The sequence below is a fragment of the Gadus morhua genome, chromosome 5, assembly GCF_902167405.1.
Source record: "Gadus morhua chromosome 5, gadMor3.0, whole genome shotgun sequence".
NCBI lineage: Eukaryota > Metazoa > Chordata > Actinopteri > Gadiformes > Gadidae > Gadus > Gadus morhua.
In genome coordinates, this window is record NC_044052.1 from 23,571,215 (window position 1) to 23,591,568 (window position 20,354).

A 20,354-nucleotide genomic window follows, 5' to 3' on the forward strand; every position below is an offset into this window, starting at 1 on the left:
TACATTTAATGTTCCTTTTGATAAAAAAAAAACGACGGGGGGGGGGCACAACTGCTGTAGTGTATCAGTTAATCCACCAGACATGAGTCGGTGACACCCACCAGGTCATGTGACTCTACCTGTTCTCTGCAGAGTGCTCTTCCCATAGGCCAGGTACATCTTCAGCCAATCAACACACTCCTTGGTGTAGTAGTTCTTCCTGTATTGATTACCAGCTCTATCCTGATCCAATATCAGTTTGGTGGGGACAGCCTGACGTACTAGAGCGACCCAGGTCAGGGTCTTCAGGTCAAACGCTATGAAGTCCTCTCCATCGTAGGCAAACTGGTAATAACCATCAGTAGTATCATCCTCATCATTCCACTCACAGCCAGACATCACCTGAACAATGTGGGCACCTGAGAGAGAGAGAGAGAGAGAGAGAGAGAGAGAGAGAGAGAGAGAGAGAGAGAGAGAGAGAGAGAGAGAGAGAGAGAGAGAGAGAGAGAGAGAGAGAGAGAGAGAGAGAGAGAGAGAGAGAGAGAGAGAGAGAGAGATTAACTGTCTGTCTGTAGGTTAACTGTCTCTCTGTCTGTAGGTTAACTGTCTGTCTGTCTGAAGGTTAACTGTCTCTCTGTCTGTAGGTTAACTGTCTGTCTGTAGGTTAACTGTCTGTCTGTCTGTAGGTTAACTGTCTGTCAGTCTGTAGGTTAACTGTCTGTCTGTCTGTAGGTTAACTGTCTGTCTGTAGGTTAACTGTCTGTCTGTCTGTAGGTTAACTGTCTGTCTGTAGGTTAAATGTCTGTCTGTCTGTAGGTTAACTGTCTGTCTGTCTGTAGGTTAACTGTCTGTCTGTCTGGGTGCTGCTCTAGAGGTATTATGGGATGCCCTATGTGGTCAGTACTGTGGCCTCTGGACATGTGGGTGTGTTGGTAGTCATGGAAACGTGTGTGTGTGTGTGTGTGTGTGTGTGTGTGTGTGTGTGTGTGTGTGTGTGTGTGTGTGTGTGTGTGTGTGTGTGTGTGTACATATATAATGTATGAACATACCTCCCGTCTGGTTGAAGCGCTTCTTAGCAGTCTCTATGATGCCCTTGAAGACCTGCTGTTCAACCTGATATCTTCCAGTCTCCCTCTCCCAGTAGTCTGGGTTGTCTCTGGTGACCTGGTCCATCCAGGCCTGTTTGGGTACGGCTCTCTTACTGACGCTGTCATAGTGAACAAACTGAACCCCATCCACCATCCCAACAGCCACAAACTCTGGGAAGGATGAGAGGCCAGACGACGCCGTGACGAAATACCTCAGAGAGTGAATCACTGTGGACAGACAGACAGACAGACAGACAGACAGACAGACAGACAGACAGACAGACAGACAGGTTAATGCTGTACATCACTTGAGACAGACAGACAGACCCCCCCCCTGTGTGCGGCTCCACCCCCTCCCCCCCCCCCCCCAGCATGTAGCTCCGCCCCCTCCCCCCCCCCTAGCGTGTGACATCGCCCACCCCCCCCAGTATGTGGGTCCGCCCCCTCCCCCCCAGCATGTGTCCCCGCCTCCTCCCCCCCAGCATGTGGCCCCGCCCCCCCCCCCCCCAGCATGTGGCCCAGCCCTCCCCCCCAGCTTGTGGCTCCGCCCCCTCCCCCCCAGCATGTGGCCCCGCCCCCCGCCCCCCCAGCATGTGGCTCCGCCCCCTCCCCCCCAGTATGTGGCTCCGCCCCCTGTCTACAGAACATTTATGGAGGATTTCTTTTAACTGTATTGACATCTCTCCAGGTTACAGTGAAACGCTTTGTCTAAGCTTCATTTGAATCCTCCACTCAACTAGGAATGGGTTAACCTAGCTATCTGTGTTGTAAAGGGGGAATGGGTTAACCTAGCTATCTGTGTTGTATACAGGGAATGGGTTAACCTAGCTATCTGTGTTGTATAGGGGGAATGGGTTAACCTAGCTATCTGTGTTGTATAGGGGGAATGGGTTAACCTAGCTATCTGTGTTGTATAGGGGGAATGGGTTAACCTAGCTATCTGTGTTGTATAGGGGGAATGGGTTAACCTAGCTATCTGTGTTGTATAGGGGGAATGGGTTAACCTAGCTATCTGTGTTGTATAGTGGGAATGGGTTAACCTAGCTATTTGTGTTGATAGCTAGGTTGATATGACATGAATTGATAAAGAATTAAAGTGAGTAGGGTCGAACAGTATGAAAGTGGTTCTGATAAACCAACACATCTGTTGACTTTAAGAACAGATTCAGAAACCCAACATCATCATCCGGTTTAGTCTCAGACTAACTTTCGTTTTCTCAGCTCGGACACAAAATGAAACGCAGTCGAAACAAAACGCAAACTGGTTTCTGAAAATTCAGTTTAAATATCGGAACAAGTGAATGATTAATCATCCTGTGGATTAGTTGTTCGAGTTTGAGATTGTACACAAACGCAGTTTCATATCAACAGTAAAGACAGCGAACCTAAGCACTGCTTCGGGACCACTATAGTTCTAGTTCCGGGTCTATATATAGTTCGGACCGAGACGCTCTGAAGGGTCCTACCAGCAGACCCCCCGGAGAGGAGCCCCAGCAGCAGCAGCAGTCCCAACGCCCCCATGCTAGGTGTGGAGGATGGTCGTCTGGTCTCCTGAAGGTTTGAACCGGCGGGACTCGAGGGGAGGGAGGAGGCGGACCCGCTCGACCAATGGGAATTCAGAAAGGCGGTGGCGTCATTAGTTACCAGGTGGACAACAACAACAGTTGAAGTAGAAATAAGTGTAGCAACCGAACGGGCAGGAGAGCCTCCGGAGAGGCCGAGTAGACCTCAGTGTTCAACAGATTAAACACAAACGCACACACACACACACACACACACACACACACACACACACACACACACACACACACACACACACACACACACACACACACACACACACACACACACACACACACACACACACACACACACAATAAGAATATAAAATATATACATAGTATACTAATAATAATAATAATAATAATAATAATACATTTAATTTAGAGGCGCCTTTCAAGACACCCAAGGTCACCTTACAGAGCATATAGTCATCATAAATTTTTTAAAAAACTAGACATTGTGGAAAAAATAAATAAATAAACATAAGCAATAAGAAATAAATAAAACAAAAACAAGACAAAACAAAACAAAAAAACAATCAAAACAGTGATCAGTTAGACGTTGTGTGCGAGTTTGAACAGGTGAGTTTTGAGTGACTTGAAGGTTGTAGGCCTAATGGTGTCTGACTGTTTTATGTGTGGGGGGAGGGAGTTCCCTGGGTGCTGAACAGCTGAATGACCGGGCACCCATTGTAGTGAGTCGTGATGTGGGGATACATAGTAGTCCAGCAGAGGTTGAGCGGAGGGAGCGGGAGGGAGTTTATTCTTGGAGGAGGTCGCAGAGATAACTGGGGGCTAGGTTATGGAGAGCTTTGTAGGTGAGGAGTAGGGTTTTGTATTGGATGCGGTAGTGTACTGGGAGCCAGTGAAGTTGAATGAGGACAGGGGTGATGTGGTCAGATGATTTGGTGCGGGTGATGATCCGGGCGGCTGAGTTCTGAATGATCTGCAGTCTGTTGATGAGTTTGGTGGGGAGTCCGGTGAGGAGGGCGTTGCAGTAGTCTATGCGATATATGCTTTACTGTTTATATACATGTAAATATAGAGTATGTCGGTGGACATATAGGGTCTCTCCATGTGTTCTGGTCTACCGTTGTGACAGGGTCATGGTGCTGAGATCAGCAGGACCGCAGCGCCCCCGTGTGGCCGCCCGGTGAACCGCGGGTTGCTTACCGCAGCTGCCTTTGGGTGAATCATGAATATGATAGTAGGAAAACAACGCCCTCACAGGTAAATGGCCTGTCATAACCGAAAGTACAGGACAGTAGTAAAAACAGACGCAAAACTATGTAAAGATCAAAAACACGTGAGCAACAAACAACACAAGTCAAGGTTATTAAGTAATGAAATAAAACTCAGTATCTCCGGTGATGCGCTCGAGGTGTGGGTGTGTCCGTAGCGCTGCAGGGCGGGGGGCGTTATCAACACAGTGAGAGCCGACTGTTCTGGGAGCCGTTGAATGAACCGGCAAAACTGAAAGAGAAAGTAACCGAGTGACGCAGTAAACCCGCTCAGACCTGCTCCGCTCCTGGTTACCGGGCAGACCAGGCAGTGGGCATTTTAGGCACGGGCAGCCGCCCGGGCGCCGCGAGCAGTCAAAAATAATAATCATCCGCGACGCGAAGCGGTTTTCTATGAAGTACCATAACATTGTGTGGGAAAATGGCATATTGGCGCCCCCTCTGGCTGAAGGCGCACCGCTGAAAAGGTGCCGTGCACAGACGGACTGAAACTCCCACTGAAGTGGCGTAGGGTCATGATACCACCTCTCCTGGTCCCGGGTGAGGTCATCCTTCGGAGGCTGACACGATGCTGAGCAGCGCGGCGGTGCTAGGGTTAGGGTTAGGGTCAGGGTTAGGTTTAGGGTTAGGGCTACATGTGTCATCATTATTTACTGTGTCCATACTTTATATTTCACTGACGATACCCGTCATGACCAGTAGATTCCTTCGTCTCCGACAAACTGCTCGAAAAGGTTGAGAATGATCGGGCCCTACAGACCACTTTCCAGAGAGATTGATAGAGTGACGTCCTTCTTCTTTTGGATAGTTATTCCCATCTCTGATTGGCTGACGTTTCACGAAAGTAGGCTATTTTATTTCATCAACCAAGTCCCTGATATAAAATTACTGGGCCGGTGTAATGCAGCCATCATCCTTGAGAAAGTCACAACGAATCTCTAACTAGATGATTATTCTGTCAACTGGACACCGAGATCACACAGTACGGGATTGGATTCTCCCCTTTTCGAGGTTAGGATTTGCGAGTCTCGTTTGTTTTTGTCCTCGCTTCGTGTATTTAGTGAACGATCATCTATAATCCATCTGTAAATACGGCATGCTTAGGGAAGTCAATTCCCTTTAGAATGTCTCTGCATGAGTAAAACATATTTTAGTACACCTTTGGATTAGGTGATTGCTCCCCTGTCATCCCAAAATCAAATTTGTCATTACAATAATAATAATAACCTGGATTGCTGAGTAGCTATAGGAATCAGATCACAAACCAGGTCAATTTTGTTATCAATGACTTTTAGCCTCCGAGTGTTTTTAGTGAGTTGTGGGCCTAGAGGTAGTGTGCATACTTTCAAACTATTATTTGATACAATTCTATTCACTTCTATTAGTCTTATAGTCAATTCAATTAGTAGATCCCTTAATCACAGTCACCGCCTCAATCGCTACTCTACTTTATTGCATGCGATTAAATTCTATTCTATTCTACTCAGCACTCCTCTTCTCTAGAGTCCTGTACCGTAGACGTTCCTCTATCTCTGTGGTTCGTGTCTGTTTCTTTATATTTGACAGGAGGATGCTGTTGAAGTTGCGGGCGATCCTGCAGTATGGCTCTCAGCCTTTCCACAACGCTGTGGTCAAACAGAGGAGCTCCTTCAGTGAGACTCATTGCTCCTAAATGCACCACTGAGCACCACAGGAAGTAATTCCTGCCTGTGGCCTTTAAACTCTAGAACTCCTCCCTCTGATAATCTGACAAAGGACTATTTAAGATAAACAAGCTATCATTTATTTATTCATTCACTCTTAATTTTCATTGCTGTTTGCACATAAAACAGAATGTTAATATTGTATTGTAAATTTGTGAATATAACCCACTAAGAGATGGCATGAACATTTCACTTTATGAGGTTTTCTAACGTTAATATGAGTTCCCCTAGCCTGCCTATGGTCCCCCAGTAGCTAGGAATGGCGTTAGGTGTGAAAAGAGCACACATGTGTGTGTGTGTGTGTGTATGTGTGTGTGATTACACACACTGTAACACGTGTTGTACACTTCTTCTTTATTTGGTTAACCGTTCTGCTGTTGGTGTTGTGGCGCGTAACCCGTCGGTTCTCTGACGTCTCTGGTCTTTCCACCATGAGACTCGTAGTGGGGGTTATCTCAGCCCTGGTTGAGAAGGAATTGGGGGAAAGGAACTTTGGCTTTGACTCCCTCAAGTGCATGAACCACGACGTGGAGGAGAAAGGGATCGTCTCCCGGCGGCAGCGGGCAGCGGGGCTCCGGGGGAGACGATCCCTTTCTCCTCCACGTCGCGGCTCAGTCTACTTCAGATTGATGTGGAAGTGGAAGAACCAGAGACGTCGGAGAACAAACGACAAACGACACAGTCGTGGCCGTGTTCTGTAAATATTCTAGAACACTCCGGGTGCTCCGGCGGGAGTCCTGGAGCTCTATATCTAAATAATATCATATAATATATGGATATCTATATCATATAATATTAATTATCAAGGCCAAAAGCTGTGTGCGCCTCCAGGCCATATTATGACTTTCAAACGACAGCGTCGGGTTCTCAGACGTCTCTGGTTCTTCCACGTCCACATCAATCTGAACTGGACTGAACCACGACGTGGAGGAGAAAGGGATTGGTGCCCAAGATTGTCTCCTGCCGGAGCCCCCACCATCGGGGACAGCGAGCCCCAGAGGACCACCTGGATCTACCAGCGGACTCTCCCCCCCTGACCTGCTCTTACCTGTGGGGGGCCGGTCTACACCGCAGCCTCGGGGCCTAGTCTCAGCCTCTCCCTTCCACAGATTCCCCCTGCTTTTTTATTTTTATCTTCAATTTTAATCTCCTTAACCCCTTCCTCCCCCACTTAATTTATATTAACTGCTTTTAATTTCATTTTATTACTTTTTCTCTCCTCTGTTCCTTGCTTTTATATCTCCAGGGGGTCGACCATGATCCATGATTCCAATTTCGATCTCTCCTTCCCAACAGACACAGACACCGACACAGACATGGACACACACATACACACTACACGCACACCAGCAGCAATCCCCCACATCACCAAAACATATTTCAAAATCACACAAGCAGTCCATCGCCGCAACGTGGTGACACACGGCAGTACCACCAACCCCCCCCAGGGGGAGTGAGCAGACAGGTGAGCAGGCTGGCCCAGGTCATTAACCTGCAGGCCCTAATCAGGCCCCCCCCAACAGGGTCCAGCAGAGCACGGACCGCTGGCTTCAGCAGAACCTGCTCATTTTAAACTGACATTATTTTACTCTTCTAACCCCCTCCTCCCTCCAGGCTTCCCGTTTGAGGGGGGGCTTTGGACGTGGCGGCCAGGGGGGGCACGTACCCGGTACGAGCACCGGTTCAGGCCCCCCACCCTCCCCCAGACCCGCACCCTCCCCCCCCCCCACCGCCTCAGCCCCCCCACCAAACCATTCCTCGTACCCGACCCCCCCTCCCGAGCCACCGTATGACGTCCAGATGGAGAGGTATCCCGGTGCCGAGGACCAACACATCACACGGGTCTGAGATAGAAACCCCCCAGAGTCACACACCCTGATGGAGGTGCTCTCTCTGGGCATCCACCAGAGGGACGACCTGCTGGAGGGGGCAACGGGCTCTCTCCAGGCCCCGCACCGCTAAACCGTGGGAGAATACCTACAGGCTTTATGAGCCATAAAGTGGGAGGGGTTATCTCCTCTGAGCCATAAAGTGGGAGGGGTTATCTCCTCTGAGCCATATCAAATAAATCCCGTGGTCATCTGAAAGAGAAAGAGACTCTTTCCTCCGCGTGGGTTCAGACGAGGCGACGCGGGCTGGATATCGGTTTACTAGACTGAACATTTATCAATTAATGCTGAAGTCTAATGAGAGAGAGAGAGCGAGAGAGCGAGAGAGAGTCTACCACAACATGAAATAAGCAGACTGGAATTGGGAGTTGGAAACTTTATTTACAGCAAAAAGAAAAAACAGCTTTTAATATTTTAATTATAAATCCCACATAATCAGTGTATTCCAGCAACTCTAAAATATTTTCCAAAAAGACTGATGTGATAATGATTATTTTATATATATATATATTACATAGTATTAAAGAAGGATTAATTAGGGCCAAGAACAGTCTGGATTACGGCCCTTTAATAATCCTAATAATATCATATTAAACATCTTAAACATTATAAACCCACACGTTAAACCAACGTTATGCGGTGAGCAACCGCATCCTAACTAAGATGGCCGCTCATGAGGGAGATCATGTTGCCATGGTTTCAAAGCATCAGTTACAGATCGGCGAGTCAACCAATGACTCAACAAATTATCAAATGCACAATTTAATGGAATATGACAGTGATTTTAGTTGGTAATAATCACTTTGTTATACTGTAATAAGAGTAGATAATGATTTCATTTATTTAAGCTTTCTTGGGGATTAATTGTTGTTTTCCAGATCAAAGTGAGTCAGAGTGTTGTCGTTGAGTCTGAGGCGATCTGAGCCCCACGCCTGATGGTCAGGATTATGAATGATGATCAATCCTCCAACGAGAAGCCTCTTCATCATTCAGCTCTAAACACCAAGGGAGCACTGGTCAGCTTCAACCATCTATCAGCACCTCACTGCTCACTACCTCATCATGAGCCCACCACATGATAGGGCTTGTACCGTGGGACTCCTTGGAGCCTCTTTCATATGGCAGATCGTTTGTGTAGATAGCATGAGGTTAAAGAGATTGTTGAAGCATTACTGTTAGCGTTTAGCTTCTACCTTATGTGAGTAAACCACATAAGAAGCAGCTAGCCTCTAGCATATAAACAGGGTCCCCACATCTCCCATCATATGTACATAACAATCATATTTCAAATCCTTACATCTTTTTAGGGTTAAAAACCAAGTTGTGACCAAACAAATACTATTACAATATCACTATCACTGATGAATACTGTTACAATATAACTATCACTGATGAATACTGTTATAATATTACTATCACTGATGAATACTGTTATAATATCACTATCAGTGATGAATACTGTTATAATATCACTATCACTGATGAACACTGTTATAATATCACTATCAGTGATGAATACTGTTATAATATTACTGTCCCTGATGAATACATTTCCAAATGTTATTATCACTGATGAATACTATCACAATATTACTATCACTGTGAGGAAGCACAAAATATGTTACTGTGATGAAGTACTATCTATATTACTGTGATGAAGTACTATTCATTTTACTGGGATGAAGTACTTTATATATTCCTCTCATGAAGTACTGCAGTAATGTACTGTGAAGACATTAGTGCCCTCCCACCCATCCTCCAAAGAGTTGTGATGTCACAGAATACTGACCTTGGGGTCAGGGGTCGGGGCCAGAAGATGTTTCTGTCCCTCAGGGTTCTCAGAGCTGGTGTCAGAACCTGGCAAGAAGCAGACGGTGAGGAGCTGAACGGATCTACAGAGCTAGATGTATCTAGATCTATAGAGCTAGGTGTATCTAGATCTACAGAGCTAGGTGTATCTAGATTTACAGAGCTAGGTGTATCTAGATCTACAGAGCTAGGTGTATCTAGATCTACAGAGCTAGATGTATCTAGACATACAGAGCTAGGTGTATCTAGATCTACAGAGCTAGGTGTATCTAGATCCACAGAGCTAGGTGTATCTAGATCCACAGAGCTAGGTGTATCTAGATCTACAGAGCTAGGTGTATCTAGATCTACCAAGCTGTATAGTCCACAGACCAGTCACCATGGTAACCGTGTTGGTAGCATTGTTAATCATGAGAGCAGAACTGCAGTAAAAACTGCTGCTGGACGTTTGGCTGAATCTAAGGATCAGGAGAAATGATCAGTGTGTGACAGTGGTGAACATCCTCATGTTCACCACTGTCACATCCTCCTCATGAACAACCCTAACCCTAACCCTACTTTCATATTCTTAATGCCTCAACATCACTGGGGCCTGGACCTTAGAGGAGGTTCTTCCTCCAGTGATGGAGAGGTTTCTACCACCAGACCGCTAGAGTATCACGACGACCAATCAGAGTCCAGGAAAGGACGCAGCGAGGGGGCAGGAAGTAGGGGCAGCTGGGGGTCAGCTCACTCACCGTTCCTCTTCCTGTACCAACAGACTCCCGCCAGGACCAGAGCTCCAACCAGGAGGAGGGTCCCCGCCACAGAGCCAGCGACGAGGAAGGGCCCCGGGAGACCTTCAGGGGGATCAGGAGGAGGGCCCCAAGGAGGTGGAGGAGGGGTGGAGGTGGAGGCACGGTGAGGTGAGGTGAGGTGAGGTGGAGGTGGAGGTGAGGTGGAGGTGGAGGTGAGGTGAGGTGGAGGTGGAGGTGAGGTGAGGTGGAGGTGAGGTGAGGTGAGGTGAGGTGAGGTGAGGTGGAGGTGGAGGTGAGGTGGAGGTGAGGTGAGGTGGAGGTGGAGGTGAGGTGGAGGTGAGGTGAGGTGGAGGTGAGGTGGAGGTGGAGGTGGAGGTGGAGGTGAGGTGGAGGTGAGGTGAGGTGGAGGTGAGGTGGAGGTGAGGTGGAGGTGAGGTGGAGGTGAGGTGAGGTGGAGGTGAGGTGAGGTGAGGTGAGGTGGAGGTGGAGGTGAGGTGGAGGTGGAGGTGGAGGTGAGGTGTGTCCCCTACCTCCGTCCCTCCCAGTCTTCCCCCAGTTGGTCCTGATGAGGGCGGGGTCCAGGGGGGTGGAGATGTCCTCGATGCCTTTCAGCTGGACCACACACTCGTACCTCCCCCAGTCCTCCTGTGGGACGGCCGTGAGGTTCAGGTCCACGCTGACCTGGAAGGTCCCGTCGTGGTTGGGGAGGACCTCCCCGGGGTCCACCTGCTCATGGAGCTCCTGGCCGTCTCTCCTCCAGAACACCACCACCCTGTCAGGGTAGAAGCCTGTAGCATGGCACACCACTGGGGAGGAGGGGCTCCTCTGGAGCAGAGACACCCGCGGACGCTCTGGAGGGAGAGGGGGGGGAGGGGGGGAGAGAGAGGGGGAGGGGAGGGGGAGAGAGAGAGGTGGGTGGGGGGGAGAGAGAGAGAGAGAGGGGTGGGGGGAGAGAGAGGGGGGGAGGGGGGGGGAGAGAGGGGGGGGGGAGAGGGAGAGAGAGAGGGGGGGGGGGGGAGAGAGAGAAAAAAATAATATTTTTGATTTTAAACTTTAATGGTTTTCAAATCTTTTTGGTGCAAAAATAGGGTACCTGAAATAAAAAGCCTATTTTCCTTCATGGGTTTCTAAGCCCTCTACCGTCTCAGCTACTCTTCACTGTCTATGCTCAGTGTAACAGGGATCATACAGCGCGGTTCGGTCCTGCAGACGCCCGGACTCCCGTTACAGCAGCTATCGTCATGATCTCTATAGTAACGCTGATAAACATAACCCAAGTTCACGGGTTAACAGTTCAATAACCAACACAACACAATGAAACATGGCGGATAGCACGAAAGGGGGGGGCGCCACTACTGCTGTAGTCTCATCTCATCTTCGTCCGCTTATCCGGTGTCGGGTCACGGGGGGAGCAGCTCAAGCAGGCCCCAGACTTCCCTTTCCCGGGCCACATTGACCAGCTCTGACGGGGGGATCCCGAGGCGTTCCCAGGCCAGTGTTGAGATATAATCTCTCCACCTAGTCCTGGGTCTTCCCCGAGGTCTTCTCTCCACTGGACGTGCCTGAAACACCTCCCAAGGAGGGCGCCCAGTGGGCATCCTTACCAGATGCCCGAACCACCTCAGCTGACTCCTTTCTAAGTAAAGGAGCAGCGGCTCTAATCCGAGTTCCTCACGGATGGCTGAGCTTCTCACCCTATCCCTAAGGGAGACGCCAGCCACCCTTCTGAGAAAACTCATCTCGGCCGCTTGTACCCGCGATCTCGTCCTTTCGGTCATCACCCAACCCTCATGACCATAGGTGAGGATAGGAACGAAGATCGACCGGTAGATCGAGAGCTTTGCCTTGCGGCTCAGCTCTCTTTTCGTATCAACGGTGCGGTAAAGCGAACACAATACCGCCCCCGCTGCTCCGATTCTCTGGCCAATCTCACGCTCCATAGTACCCTCACTTGCGAACAAGACCACGAGGTACTTGAACTCCTTCACTTGGGCTAAGGACTAATTTCCTACCCGGAGCAAGCAATCCACCGGTTTCCTGCTAAGATTCATGGCCTCAGATTTAGCGGTGCTGATCCTCATCCCAGCCGCTTCACACTCGGCCGCCAGCCGATCCAGTGAGTGCTGAAGGTCACAGGCCGATGATCCAATGAGGACCACATCATCTGCAAAAAGCAGTGACGAGATCCTCAGACCACAGAACTGCAACCCCTCCCCACCACGACTACGCCTCGATATCCTGTCCATGTATATCACAAACAGGATTGGTGACAAGGCGCAGCCCTGGCGGAGACCAGCACCCACTGAGAACGAAACTACTGCTGTAGTGTGTCAGTTAATCCACCAGACATGAGTCGGCCACGCCCAACAGGTCATGTGACTCTACCTGTTCTCTGCAGAGTGCTCTTCCCATAGGCCAGGAACTTCTTCAGCAAATCAACACAGACCTTGGTGTAGTAGTGCTTATTGTATTGATTTTCAGCTCTATCCTGATCCCATCTCAGTTTGGTGGGGACAGCCTGACGTACTGGAGCGACCCAGGTCAGGGTCTTCAGGTCAAATGCTAGGAAGTCCTCTCCATCGTAGGCATACTGGTGATGACTATCAGTAGAATCATCCTCATCATCCCACTCACAGCCTGACATCAGCTGAACAATGTGGGCACCTGAGAGAGAGAGAGAGCGAGAGCGAGGTTAACTGTCTGTCTGTAGGTTAACTGTCTGTCTGTCTGAAGATTAACTGTCCGTCTGAAGGTTAACTGTCTGTCTGTCTGAAGGTTAACTGTTTGTCTGCCTGTAGGTTAACTGTCCATCTGAAGGTTAACTGTCAGCCTGAAGGTTAACTGTCTGTCTGTCTGTAGGTTAACTGTCTGTCTGTCTGTAGGTTAACTGTCTGTCTGTCTGTAGGTTAACTGTCTGTCTGTAGGTTAACTGTCCGTCTGAAGGTTAACTGTCTGTAGGTTAACTGTCTGTCTGTCTGTCTGTCTGTCTGTCTGTCTGTCTGTCTGTCTGTAGATTAACTGTCTGTCTGTAGGTTAACTGTCTGTCTGTAGGTTAACTGTCTGTCTGTCTGTAGGTTAACTGTCTGTCTGTCTGTCTGGGTGCTGCTCTAGAGGTATTATGGGATGCCCCCTGAGGTCAGTACTGTGGCCTCTGGACATGTGGGTGTGTTGGTAGTCATGGACACGTGTGCATGTGTGTGTGTGTGTGTGTGTGTGTGTGTGTGTGTGTGTGTGTGTCCGCGTGCGCCCCTGTGTGTGTGTGTGTGTGTGTGTGTGTGTGTGTGTGTGTGTGTGTGTGTGTGTGTGTGTGTGTGTGTGTGTGTGTGTGTGTGTGTGTGTGTGTGTGTGTGTACATATATAACGTATGAACAAACCTCCCGTCTGGTTGAAGCGCTTCTTAGCAATCTCTACGTTGAACTTGGAGACCTGCTGGTAACCCAGCCCTCTATAAGTCTCCCTCTCCCAGTAGTCTGGACGGTCTCTGGTGACCTGGTCCATCCAGGCCTGTTTGGGTACGGCTCTCTCACTGACGCTGTCATAGTGACCAAATTGAACCTCATCCACCATCCCAACAGCCACAAACTCTGGGAAGGATGAGAGGCCAGACGACGCCGTGACGAAATACCTCAGAGAGTGAATCACTGTGGACAGACAGACAGACAGACAGAAAGACAGACAGACAGGTTAATGCTGTACATTACTTGAGACAGACAGACAGACAGACAGACAGACCCCCCCCCCAGCATGTGGCTCCGCCTCCGCCCCCCCCCCCCCCCCCCCCCCAGCATGTGGCTCCACCCCCCAGCATCATCATCCGGTTCAGACAAACTGGTTTCCGAAAATTCGGTTTAAATATCGGAACAAGTGAATGATTAATCATCGTGTGGATTAGTTGTTCGAGTTTGAGATTGTACACAAACGCAGTTTCATATCCACAGGAAAGACGATGCGAAACTAAGCCCTGCTTCGGGTCGGGACCACTATAGACCTAGTTCCGGGTCTATATAAAGTTCGGACCGAGACGCTCTGAAGGGTCCTACCTGCAGACCCCCCGGAGAGGAGCCCCAGCAGCAGCAGCAGTCCCAACGCCCCCATGCTGAGTGTGGAGGATGGTCGTCTGGTCTCCTGAAGTTCTGAACCGGCGGGACTCGAGGGGAGGGAGGAGGCGGACCCGCTCGACCAATGGGAGTTCAGAAAGGCGGTCGCGTCATTAGTTACCAGGTGGACAACAACAGTTGAAGTAGAAATAAGTGTAGCTACCAAACGGGAGGAGAGCCTCAAGAGAGGCCTGGTAGACCTTGTGTTAACAGATTACACATATCAGAAAGCCGACAGAGGGACAGACCCTGTGTGTGTGCGTGTGCGTGTGTGAGTACTAGGCATACATGGTTTACAAAACCAATCTTCAGGCTTACTAACCAGCATTACAAGACTCCTGCGTTACAAGAAATTGGTTAAGGAACCAATTTTGATGGTCTCGTAAACCTAAAACTTTAGAATGTTATAATTATTGAATATTAATTGTAGAAGTAATTTTGAATATATGTGTGATTACATAGTTTCTAGTGTTATGAGTTAATATAGTTGTTCTATTGTTATGGCCCACCCCCTGCCTTTCTGACGTTCACACATATTTGTCTCACAAGGCAGGACGTGTTTGTGAGACCAAGACGTGTGTGTGTCCAACAGCGCCACCACAGGCTGCAAGTGACATTGCAAGCTACACACAATCCCGTGAAAATATACACCATTTTCCGCGAAAATATACACAACGCGGGAACTTCAGTGGGCTTGTAGTGTGGACCAGCCGGACTAGCGAGTGGGATGAACTTGGAAAAGTAAGACTTTTATGGTTATTTGTACTTATTATTTATTTTTCTCTATTCTTGCTCTTATATTCTATCTTGTCTTATCTTATCTCTTATCTTATTGCCAACATGAATTAATGTTCATGCTGGTTGTTAACTAACAGGTTACTCTAAAACCTTAGGGAGTTATCTGATAACTACACACTCTGTACCAGGGGCGATTCTAGGTTCTGACTTTTGGGGGGGCTCAACCCCAGGAAGCCACAGGGGTATATGACGTATATAAAGTCCTGTCCAAGATTTTGTATCTAGCGAGTGGGATGAACTTGGAAAAGTATGACTTTTATGGTTATTTGTACTTATTATTTATTTTTCTCTATTATTGCTCTTATATTCTATCTTGTCTTATCTTATCTCTTATCTTATTGCCAACATGAATTAATGTTCATGCTGGTTGTTAACTAACAGGTTGCTCTAAAACCTTAGGGAGTTATCTGATAACTACACACTCTGTACCAGGGGCGATTCTAGGTTCTGACTTTTGGGGGGGCTCAACCCCAGGAAGCCACAGGGGTATATGACGTATATAAAGTCCTGTCCAAGATTTTTTATTCCACGACCTTTATTTTATTGGTTACTATGCTGTTGTATGTCTAAGCCAAAACCTGGCAGTGTCAGCTAAATAATGCAGTTCTGAATCACTAAAGTGAGGAAAGGAAAAAAGACTGTTTGGATGAAGGAATAATCAATGGATGTGAACTGCTATAACAAATTTGAGGTATATTAAATTTCCTTTGTGTAAGTTTCCCTCAAAAATGACCTTATTTCCCCCTTTTCTTTTATTTACACAGTTACTGAAACACATTGGTGCAACATGTACTAGACTAATATGAGAAACATACCACTATTTCGGGAGCAATAAACTACGTTGTCTCACTTTCAGGGACCCATACATTTTTATAAAACTTCTGATGCAAAAAAATCTTGTTCTGATGCATAAAAAAAGGGTGCTAATTTTCAGTTAAAACAAAAAACCGCTGGCACTATTTTATCAGCTGTGGGTGTTTTCATTGCCATAACAACGTGAGCTAATCAACAAGTACAACATGTTCTAGACCAGTGGTTCTCAAGTCATCCACCCTAGGAGACAGATATTTTTTCACGCCCTCCCTGAATTGAAATAGCCTACTATTGAGAACCTGCTAATATTTATTTATTTAGATTAATAAAATTAGCGGAGATAACATCTGCAACAACTTAAAACAATTTCCAAGTTCAGTTTATTAACTCAATTTGTAACATTTAAACAAGACTGCTAAGTCTGTGTGAACCTCAAAACAGAGAAACAAGAGCAAATGATTCACTGGGGTTTGCATTTAATTAAAAATATTTGTAAACAGTAAGCATTGGTCACTTGTCAGCTTCATCAGCTTATTCCCTTTCAAAAAAATAATATATGTTCATCTTTCAAGCATGAATAAAGACACCAAGTCCCTCTGTCATGACTTTGTACGATCAAAATTCTTGTAAAACATCTGACAAAAATGAGTAACTTATTAAAATAAATAAATAAATAAGACACTAAGTCCTGTCTGCCGCTCACCTTTTATCAGTCTCATAGTATTAGAACATGTGGTACTTGTTGATTAGCTCACGTTGTTATGGCAATGAATACGCCCTCAGCTGATAAAATAATGCCAGCGTTTTTTTTCAACTGAAAATTAGCACCCATGTCAACTTTTTCTGCTCCTTGCACCTTATCGTGCTTATCATGCTACGCAGCATTACAAGCCCCTGCTGACTAAAACATGAAGCAATTCAAGAGGAGGCATAGATAGAATCGCCTTGTGGTCAACTGTCATTTAATAGTCATCTGACGGATTATGTCAAGGTTTTAAAATGATTATTATTATTATTAGCTGGTCATGTTATAACACAGCTGGAAATCGTGGATTTTCTGATAAAGACTAGCAAGCCTTTTTGACAGACAAAACAGCAGAAACTATGTTCGCCACTGCTCTGCACACATATTTATTTTGTTTGTCATTGTTTGGCGATGAAGAGACTGACGGTGTTATGTCGATATCAGGAATTGCCCTGCTTAGAAACATATTTGGCGCCCTTGCAGCCTCTTTGTGTGTCTTTGTGTGAAGTTGAACGTGGATTTTTTGACCGTCAAAGGAAAATAACAAGCGTTAACATGATTGAGAAAGAAATAGCGCTTCAAATCCTGTCTGTGTTTTTAAGCCATTTAACAAGACGATCTTGAACCCAACGTTTGACTTCCAGTAGTTCCCTCCCCTGGCCTGAACACACTCCGCTGTGAAGCTAGGTTTTTGGGAGAGGGTTAATTTGTTTTGTTTTTTAAAACAAACGCAGCACCTTTTTGTGAGAACGTGTCTCCCGTTGTTTGCATCACGTCTGTTACAGCCGGACCAAGCTCCTGTAAACGGCTCTTTACTAGCGATAGGCTGCACTTTCATTCGAGGGGTAGGTTGTGTTGTTTGCATAAAATATTGTTGCTCAATAATCCCGAATTATCGTTTATGAGCTGCTTCATTAAGTTTGATATAAAGTTCTGGTTATAGCTATGATTTCAGCTGTATTTTGGGCATATAAACAAGCTTTGTACCGATTTTAGACCAGGTCTGGCTGATTTGATTGATGCATAACATCACTATATTCTTTGATGAGGAGGGGGGGCTTATAAAAGGTGAGCACTGGGCTGTGAACAAAAGCGCTATGTAGGAATGTCGGTTTGCTGCACGCGCACACACACACACACAATCAAAGACACATACACACACAGTGCTAACACAAAGGGAAACTCATGTACACATTCACACCCTCTGTGATGCCCCTGAGTTCAGGGTCAACACCTTCCGGGGCGACTCCTATAATTCTGCCTGTTTTGTTTTGAAAAGACTGCCCGACATCCTGGAAGAGGAGAACGAAGACGAACCAGAGTATGTCCGATCTTCCTTCATTAGCCTAAGCCTCACGCCCAGCCACCCATTCCCCTCCCTGTTGTCTTTCTTGGGCTAAAAGCTGGCCCACTTCTTCCAAGAGGCACCGATGTAAACACAGCCAATGCAATTAGGACTGCAACAACATGTTAAACCAAAGCTATGCGTCCAGCTTTCCGGGGCCCAGGGCTGTGTTCTGCTTGGCCGCGTAATGCTCGCAATGGAATTAATTACACCAAACACAGCAAGCAAAGTGCAATTAATAACTGTTCACCAAATCGTGTTTCTAATCAACGTTTGTGCACCGAGCTGTTAGAGAACCGTACACATTCAGTTTTTGAAGGCATTAATAGCTGCCACACTCCCCTGTGACCGTTAGTCTTTCTCCTCCCCCCCCCCCCCATAGAGCCAGAGAGATATAAACATGGTGGAGATTAGCAGGACACCGATGGCCTATAAGCACCGCTAGGGGGCGCCACTGGGTGGAACCTGAATGTAATGGCGCAGGTTGCGGGAGTTTAGTGACTGGTGATAGAAGAGAGGAAGCTATTTGTAGAGGCTAGCAGCGACAGAGAGAAAAGAGGCAACTCAAATCAGTGTCAACGGAAATAGACCCATTGCTAAACCTCCCTCTTTTACATCCATCCATCAGCAGCATAAACAAAGGCCATTATGTGCCTCAATAGAGCGTTGTCTGACCGATGTGCCTCCAACTAGATGGCTAAGAGACTGCTCCCCTTAAGCTATGGCAAGCAACTGTATCCGCCCCTTACATGGTTATGAAGGAATTTGAACTAATGAAATGCAAAAGAGGAAGATCCCGTAGGGACTGTACGTTTAGGATCTTCAACGTTAAGCCTCGTAGCAATAGGATACATACTGTATCACCTTACATCTCATGGATTTCAGTCATTTTTAAACTCATTTAATTATATATCTTATACTTCACGTACATCATAATCGCTTAAATAAGACTAATTGAATGAGAAAAGTAAACATAGTGGGAGGGGTAGGAATGTTAGGGAGTTTAGGGAGAGATGGGAGGTTACGGTTAGGGTAGAGGAAGGTTAAGGTGGAGGGGAGGTTAAGGTGAGGGTAGAGGGGCGGTTAAGGTGGAGGGGAGGTTAAGGTGAGGGTAGAGGGGCGGTTAAGGTGAGGGTAGAGGGGAGGTTAAGGTGAGGGTAGAGGGGCGGTTAAGGTGAGGGTAGAGGGGAGGTTAAGGTGAAGGTAGAGGGGAAGTTAAGGTGAGGGTAGAGGGGCGGTTAAGGTGAGGGTAGAGGGGCGGTTAAGGTGAGGGTAGAGGGGAGGTTAAGGTGAGGGTAGAGGGGAGGTTAAGGTGAGGGTAGAGGGGAGGTTAAGGTGAGGGTAGAGGGGCGGTTAAGGTGAGGGTAGAGGGGAGGTTAAGGTGAGGGTAGAGGGGAGGTTAAGGTGGAGGGGGGGTTAAGGTAGAGGGGAGGTTGAGGTGGAGGGGGGGTTAAGGTGAGGATAGAGGGGAGGTTAAGGTGGAGGGGGAGGTTAAGGTAGAGGGGAGGTTAAGGTGGAGGGGGGGTTAAGGTGAGGGTAGAGGGGAGGTTAAGGTGGAGGGGGGGTTAAGGTAGAGGGGAGGTTAAGGTGAGGGTAGAGGGAGGTTAAGGTAGCGGGGAGGTTAAGGTGAGGGTAGAGGGAGGTTAAGGTAGAGTGGGGGTTAAGGTGAGGGTAGAGGGAGGTTAGGGTAGAGGGAGGTTAGGGTGAGGGGAGAGGGGAGAGGGAAGCTAAGATAGAGGGGATCTGAAGGTTAAGGTAGAGGGAGGTTAAGGTGAGGGAAGGGGCAGTTTAAGATGAGGGCAGGTTAAAGTAGAGAAGATGTTAGGGTAGAGAGGAGTTTAGGGTGAAGGGAGAAGGGAGGCTAAGGTAAGGGTAGATGGGGGACGTTAAGGTGAGAGCAGTGGGGAGGTTGCGGTGAGAGAAAATTGTTTAATGGTAATAAAACCCCACACAAACATGCAGAATTATAAACAGAATTTATTTCATAAACACTTATTATACATTGTATGTGTTTGTGAGTGTTTGCACATTGAAACATTTTGGCAAAGCGTTAGAGCAGTTCATCGTAAACCAGCCAGGACTCAACCATCTCTCCCTAACTCTGTCCCTAACACTGAACCCTAACTCCTTGAAGGACAAGGAACACTCCCACTGCGGGAAGGAAGGAACCCCTGGTGGAGCACGTTAGCATCCCAACGTGCAGCAGATGGTGACAAAGTCACGTTGTGTGAGTGTAGGGGATGAATCCTCAGGCCAGCGATGATAAGCTGTGATGAGGGACCTTTTGTTGGTCACTGAAATGTTGCCAGAGAAGAAAATGCAGTGTCACGTTAAACAGGTTATTAATTTACAACTGTAGTTAATTAACACAATATCCTAGCTCGTGTAATCTTCAGCAGAGGACTACTGACCTGAAGGGCTTCAGCTGGTTAGAGATGCAGGTGTGAAGCAGCTCAGGGTGAAACAGCTCAGGTGTGTCCTTCCCAGACTGAACACAGCACTTCAACCGCGCCTTGCAGAAATAGATGACATGGATCACTGTCACTAT

The 20,354-nt window shown here is 47.5% G+C and overlaps 1 protein-coding gene across 5 annotated transcripts in view; it reads right to left on the reverse strand.

Moving 5' to 3' along the window:
• Positions 1–14,248, reverse strand: part of LOC115544457 (uncharacterized) — a 993,561-nt gene extending 979,313 nt beyond the window's left edge. For 3 of the 5 annotated variants that reach the window (XM_030357421.1, XM_030357422.1, XM_030357423.1), the window contains exons 1-6: positions 14,049–14,247; positions 13,383–13,649; positions 12,394–12,672; positions 10,539–10,859; positions 1,029–1,295; positions 120–398 (exon numbers count right to left, since the gene is read on the reverse strand). In XM_030357421.1, the coding sequence (XP_030213281.1) occupies positions 120–398; positions 1,029–1,295; positions 10,539–10,859; positions 12,394–12,672; positions 13,383–13,649; positions 14,049–14,103 (1,468 nt within the window). In that variant the 5' untranslated portion in view covers positions 14,104–14,247. Of the gene's footprint in view, positions 1–119; positions 399–1,028; positions 1,296–10,538; positions 10,860–12,393; positions 12,673–13,382; positions 13,650–14,048 lie in introns of all 5 variants that reach the window. The other 2 variants (XM_030357425.1, XM_030357424.1) reach the window with 2 other exon arrangements.
• Between the last annotated feature and the right edge of the window lie 6,106 nt (positions 14,249–20,354).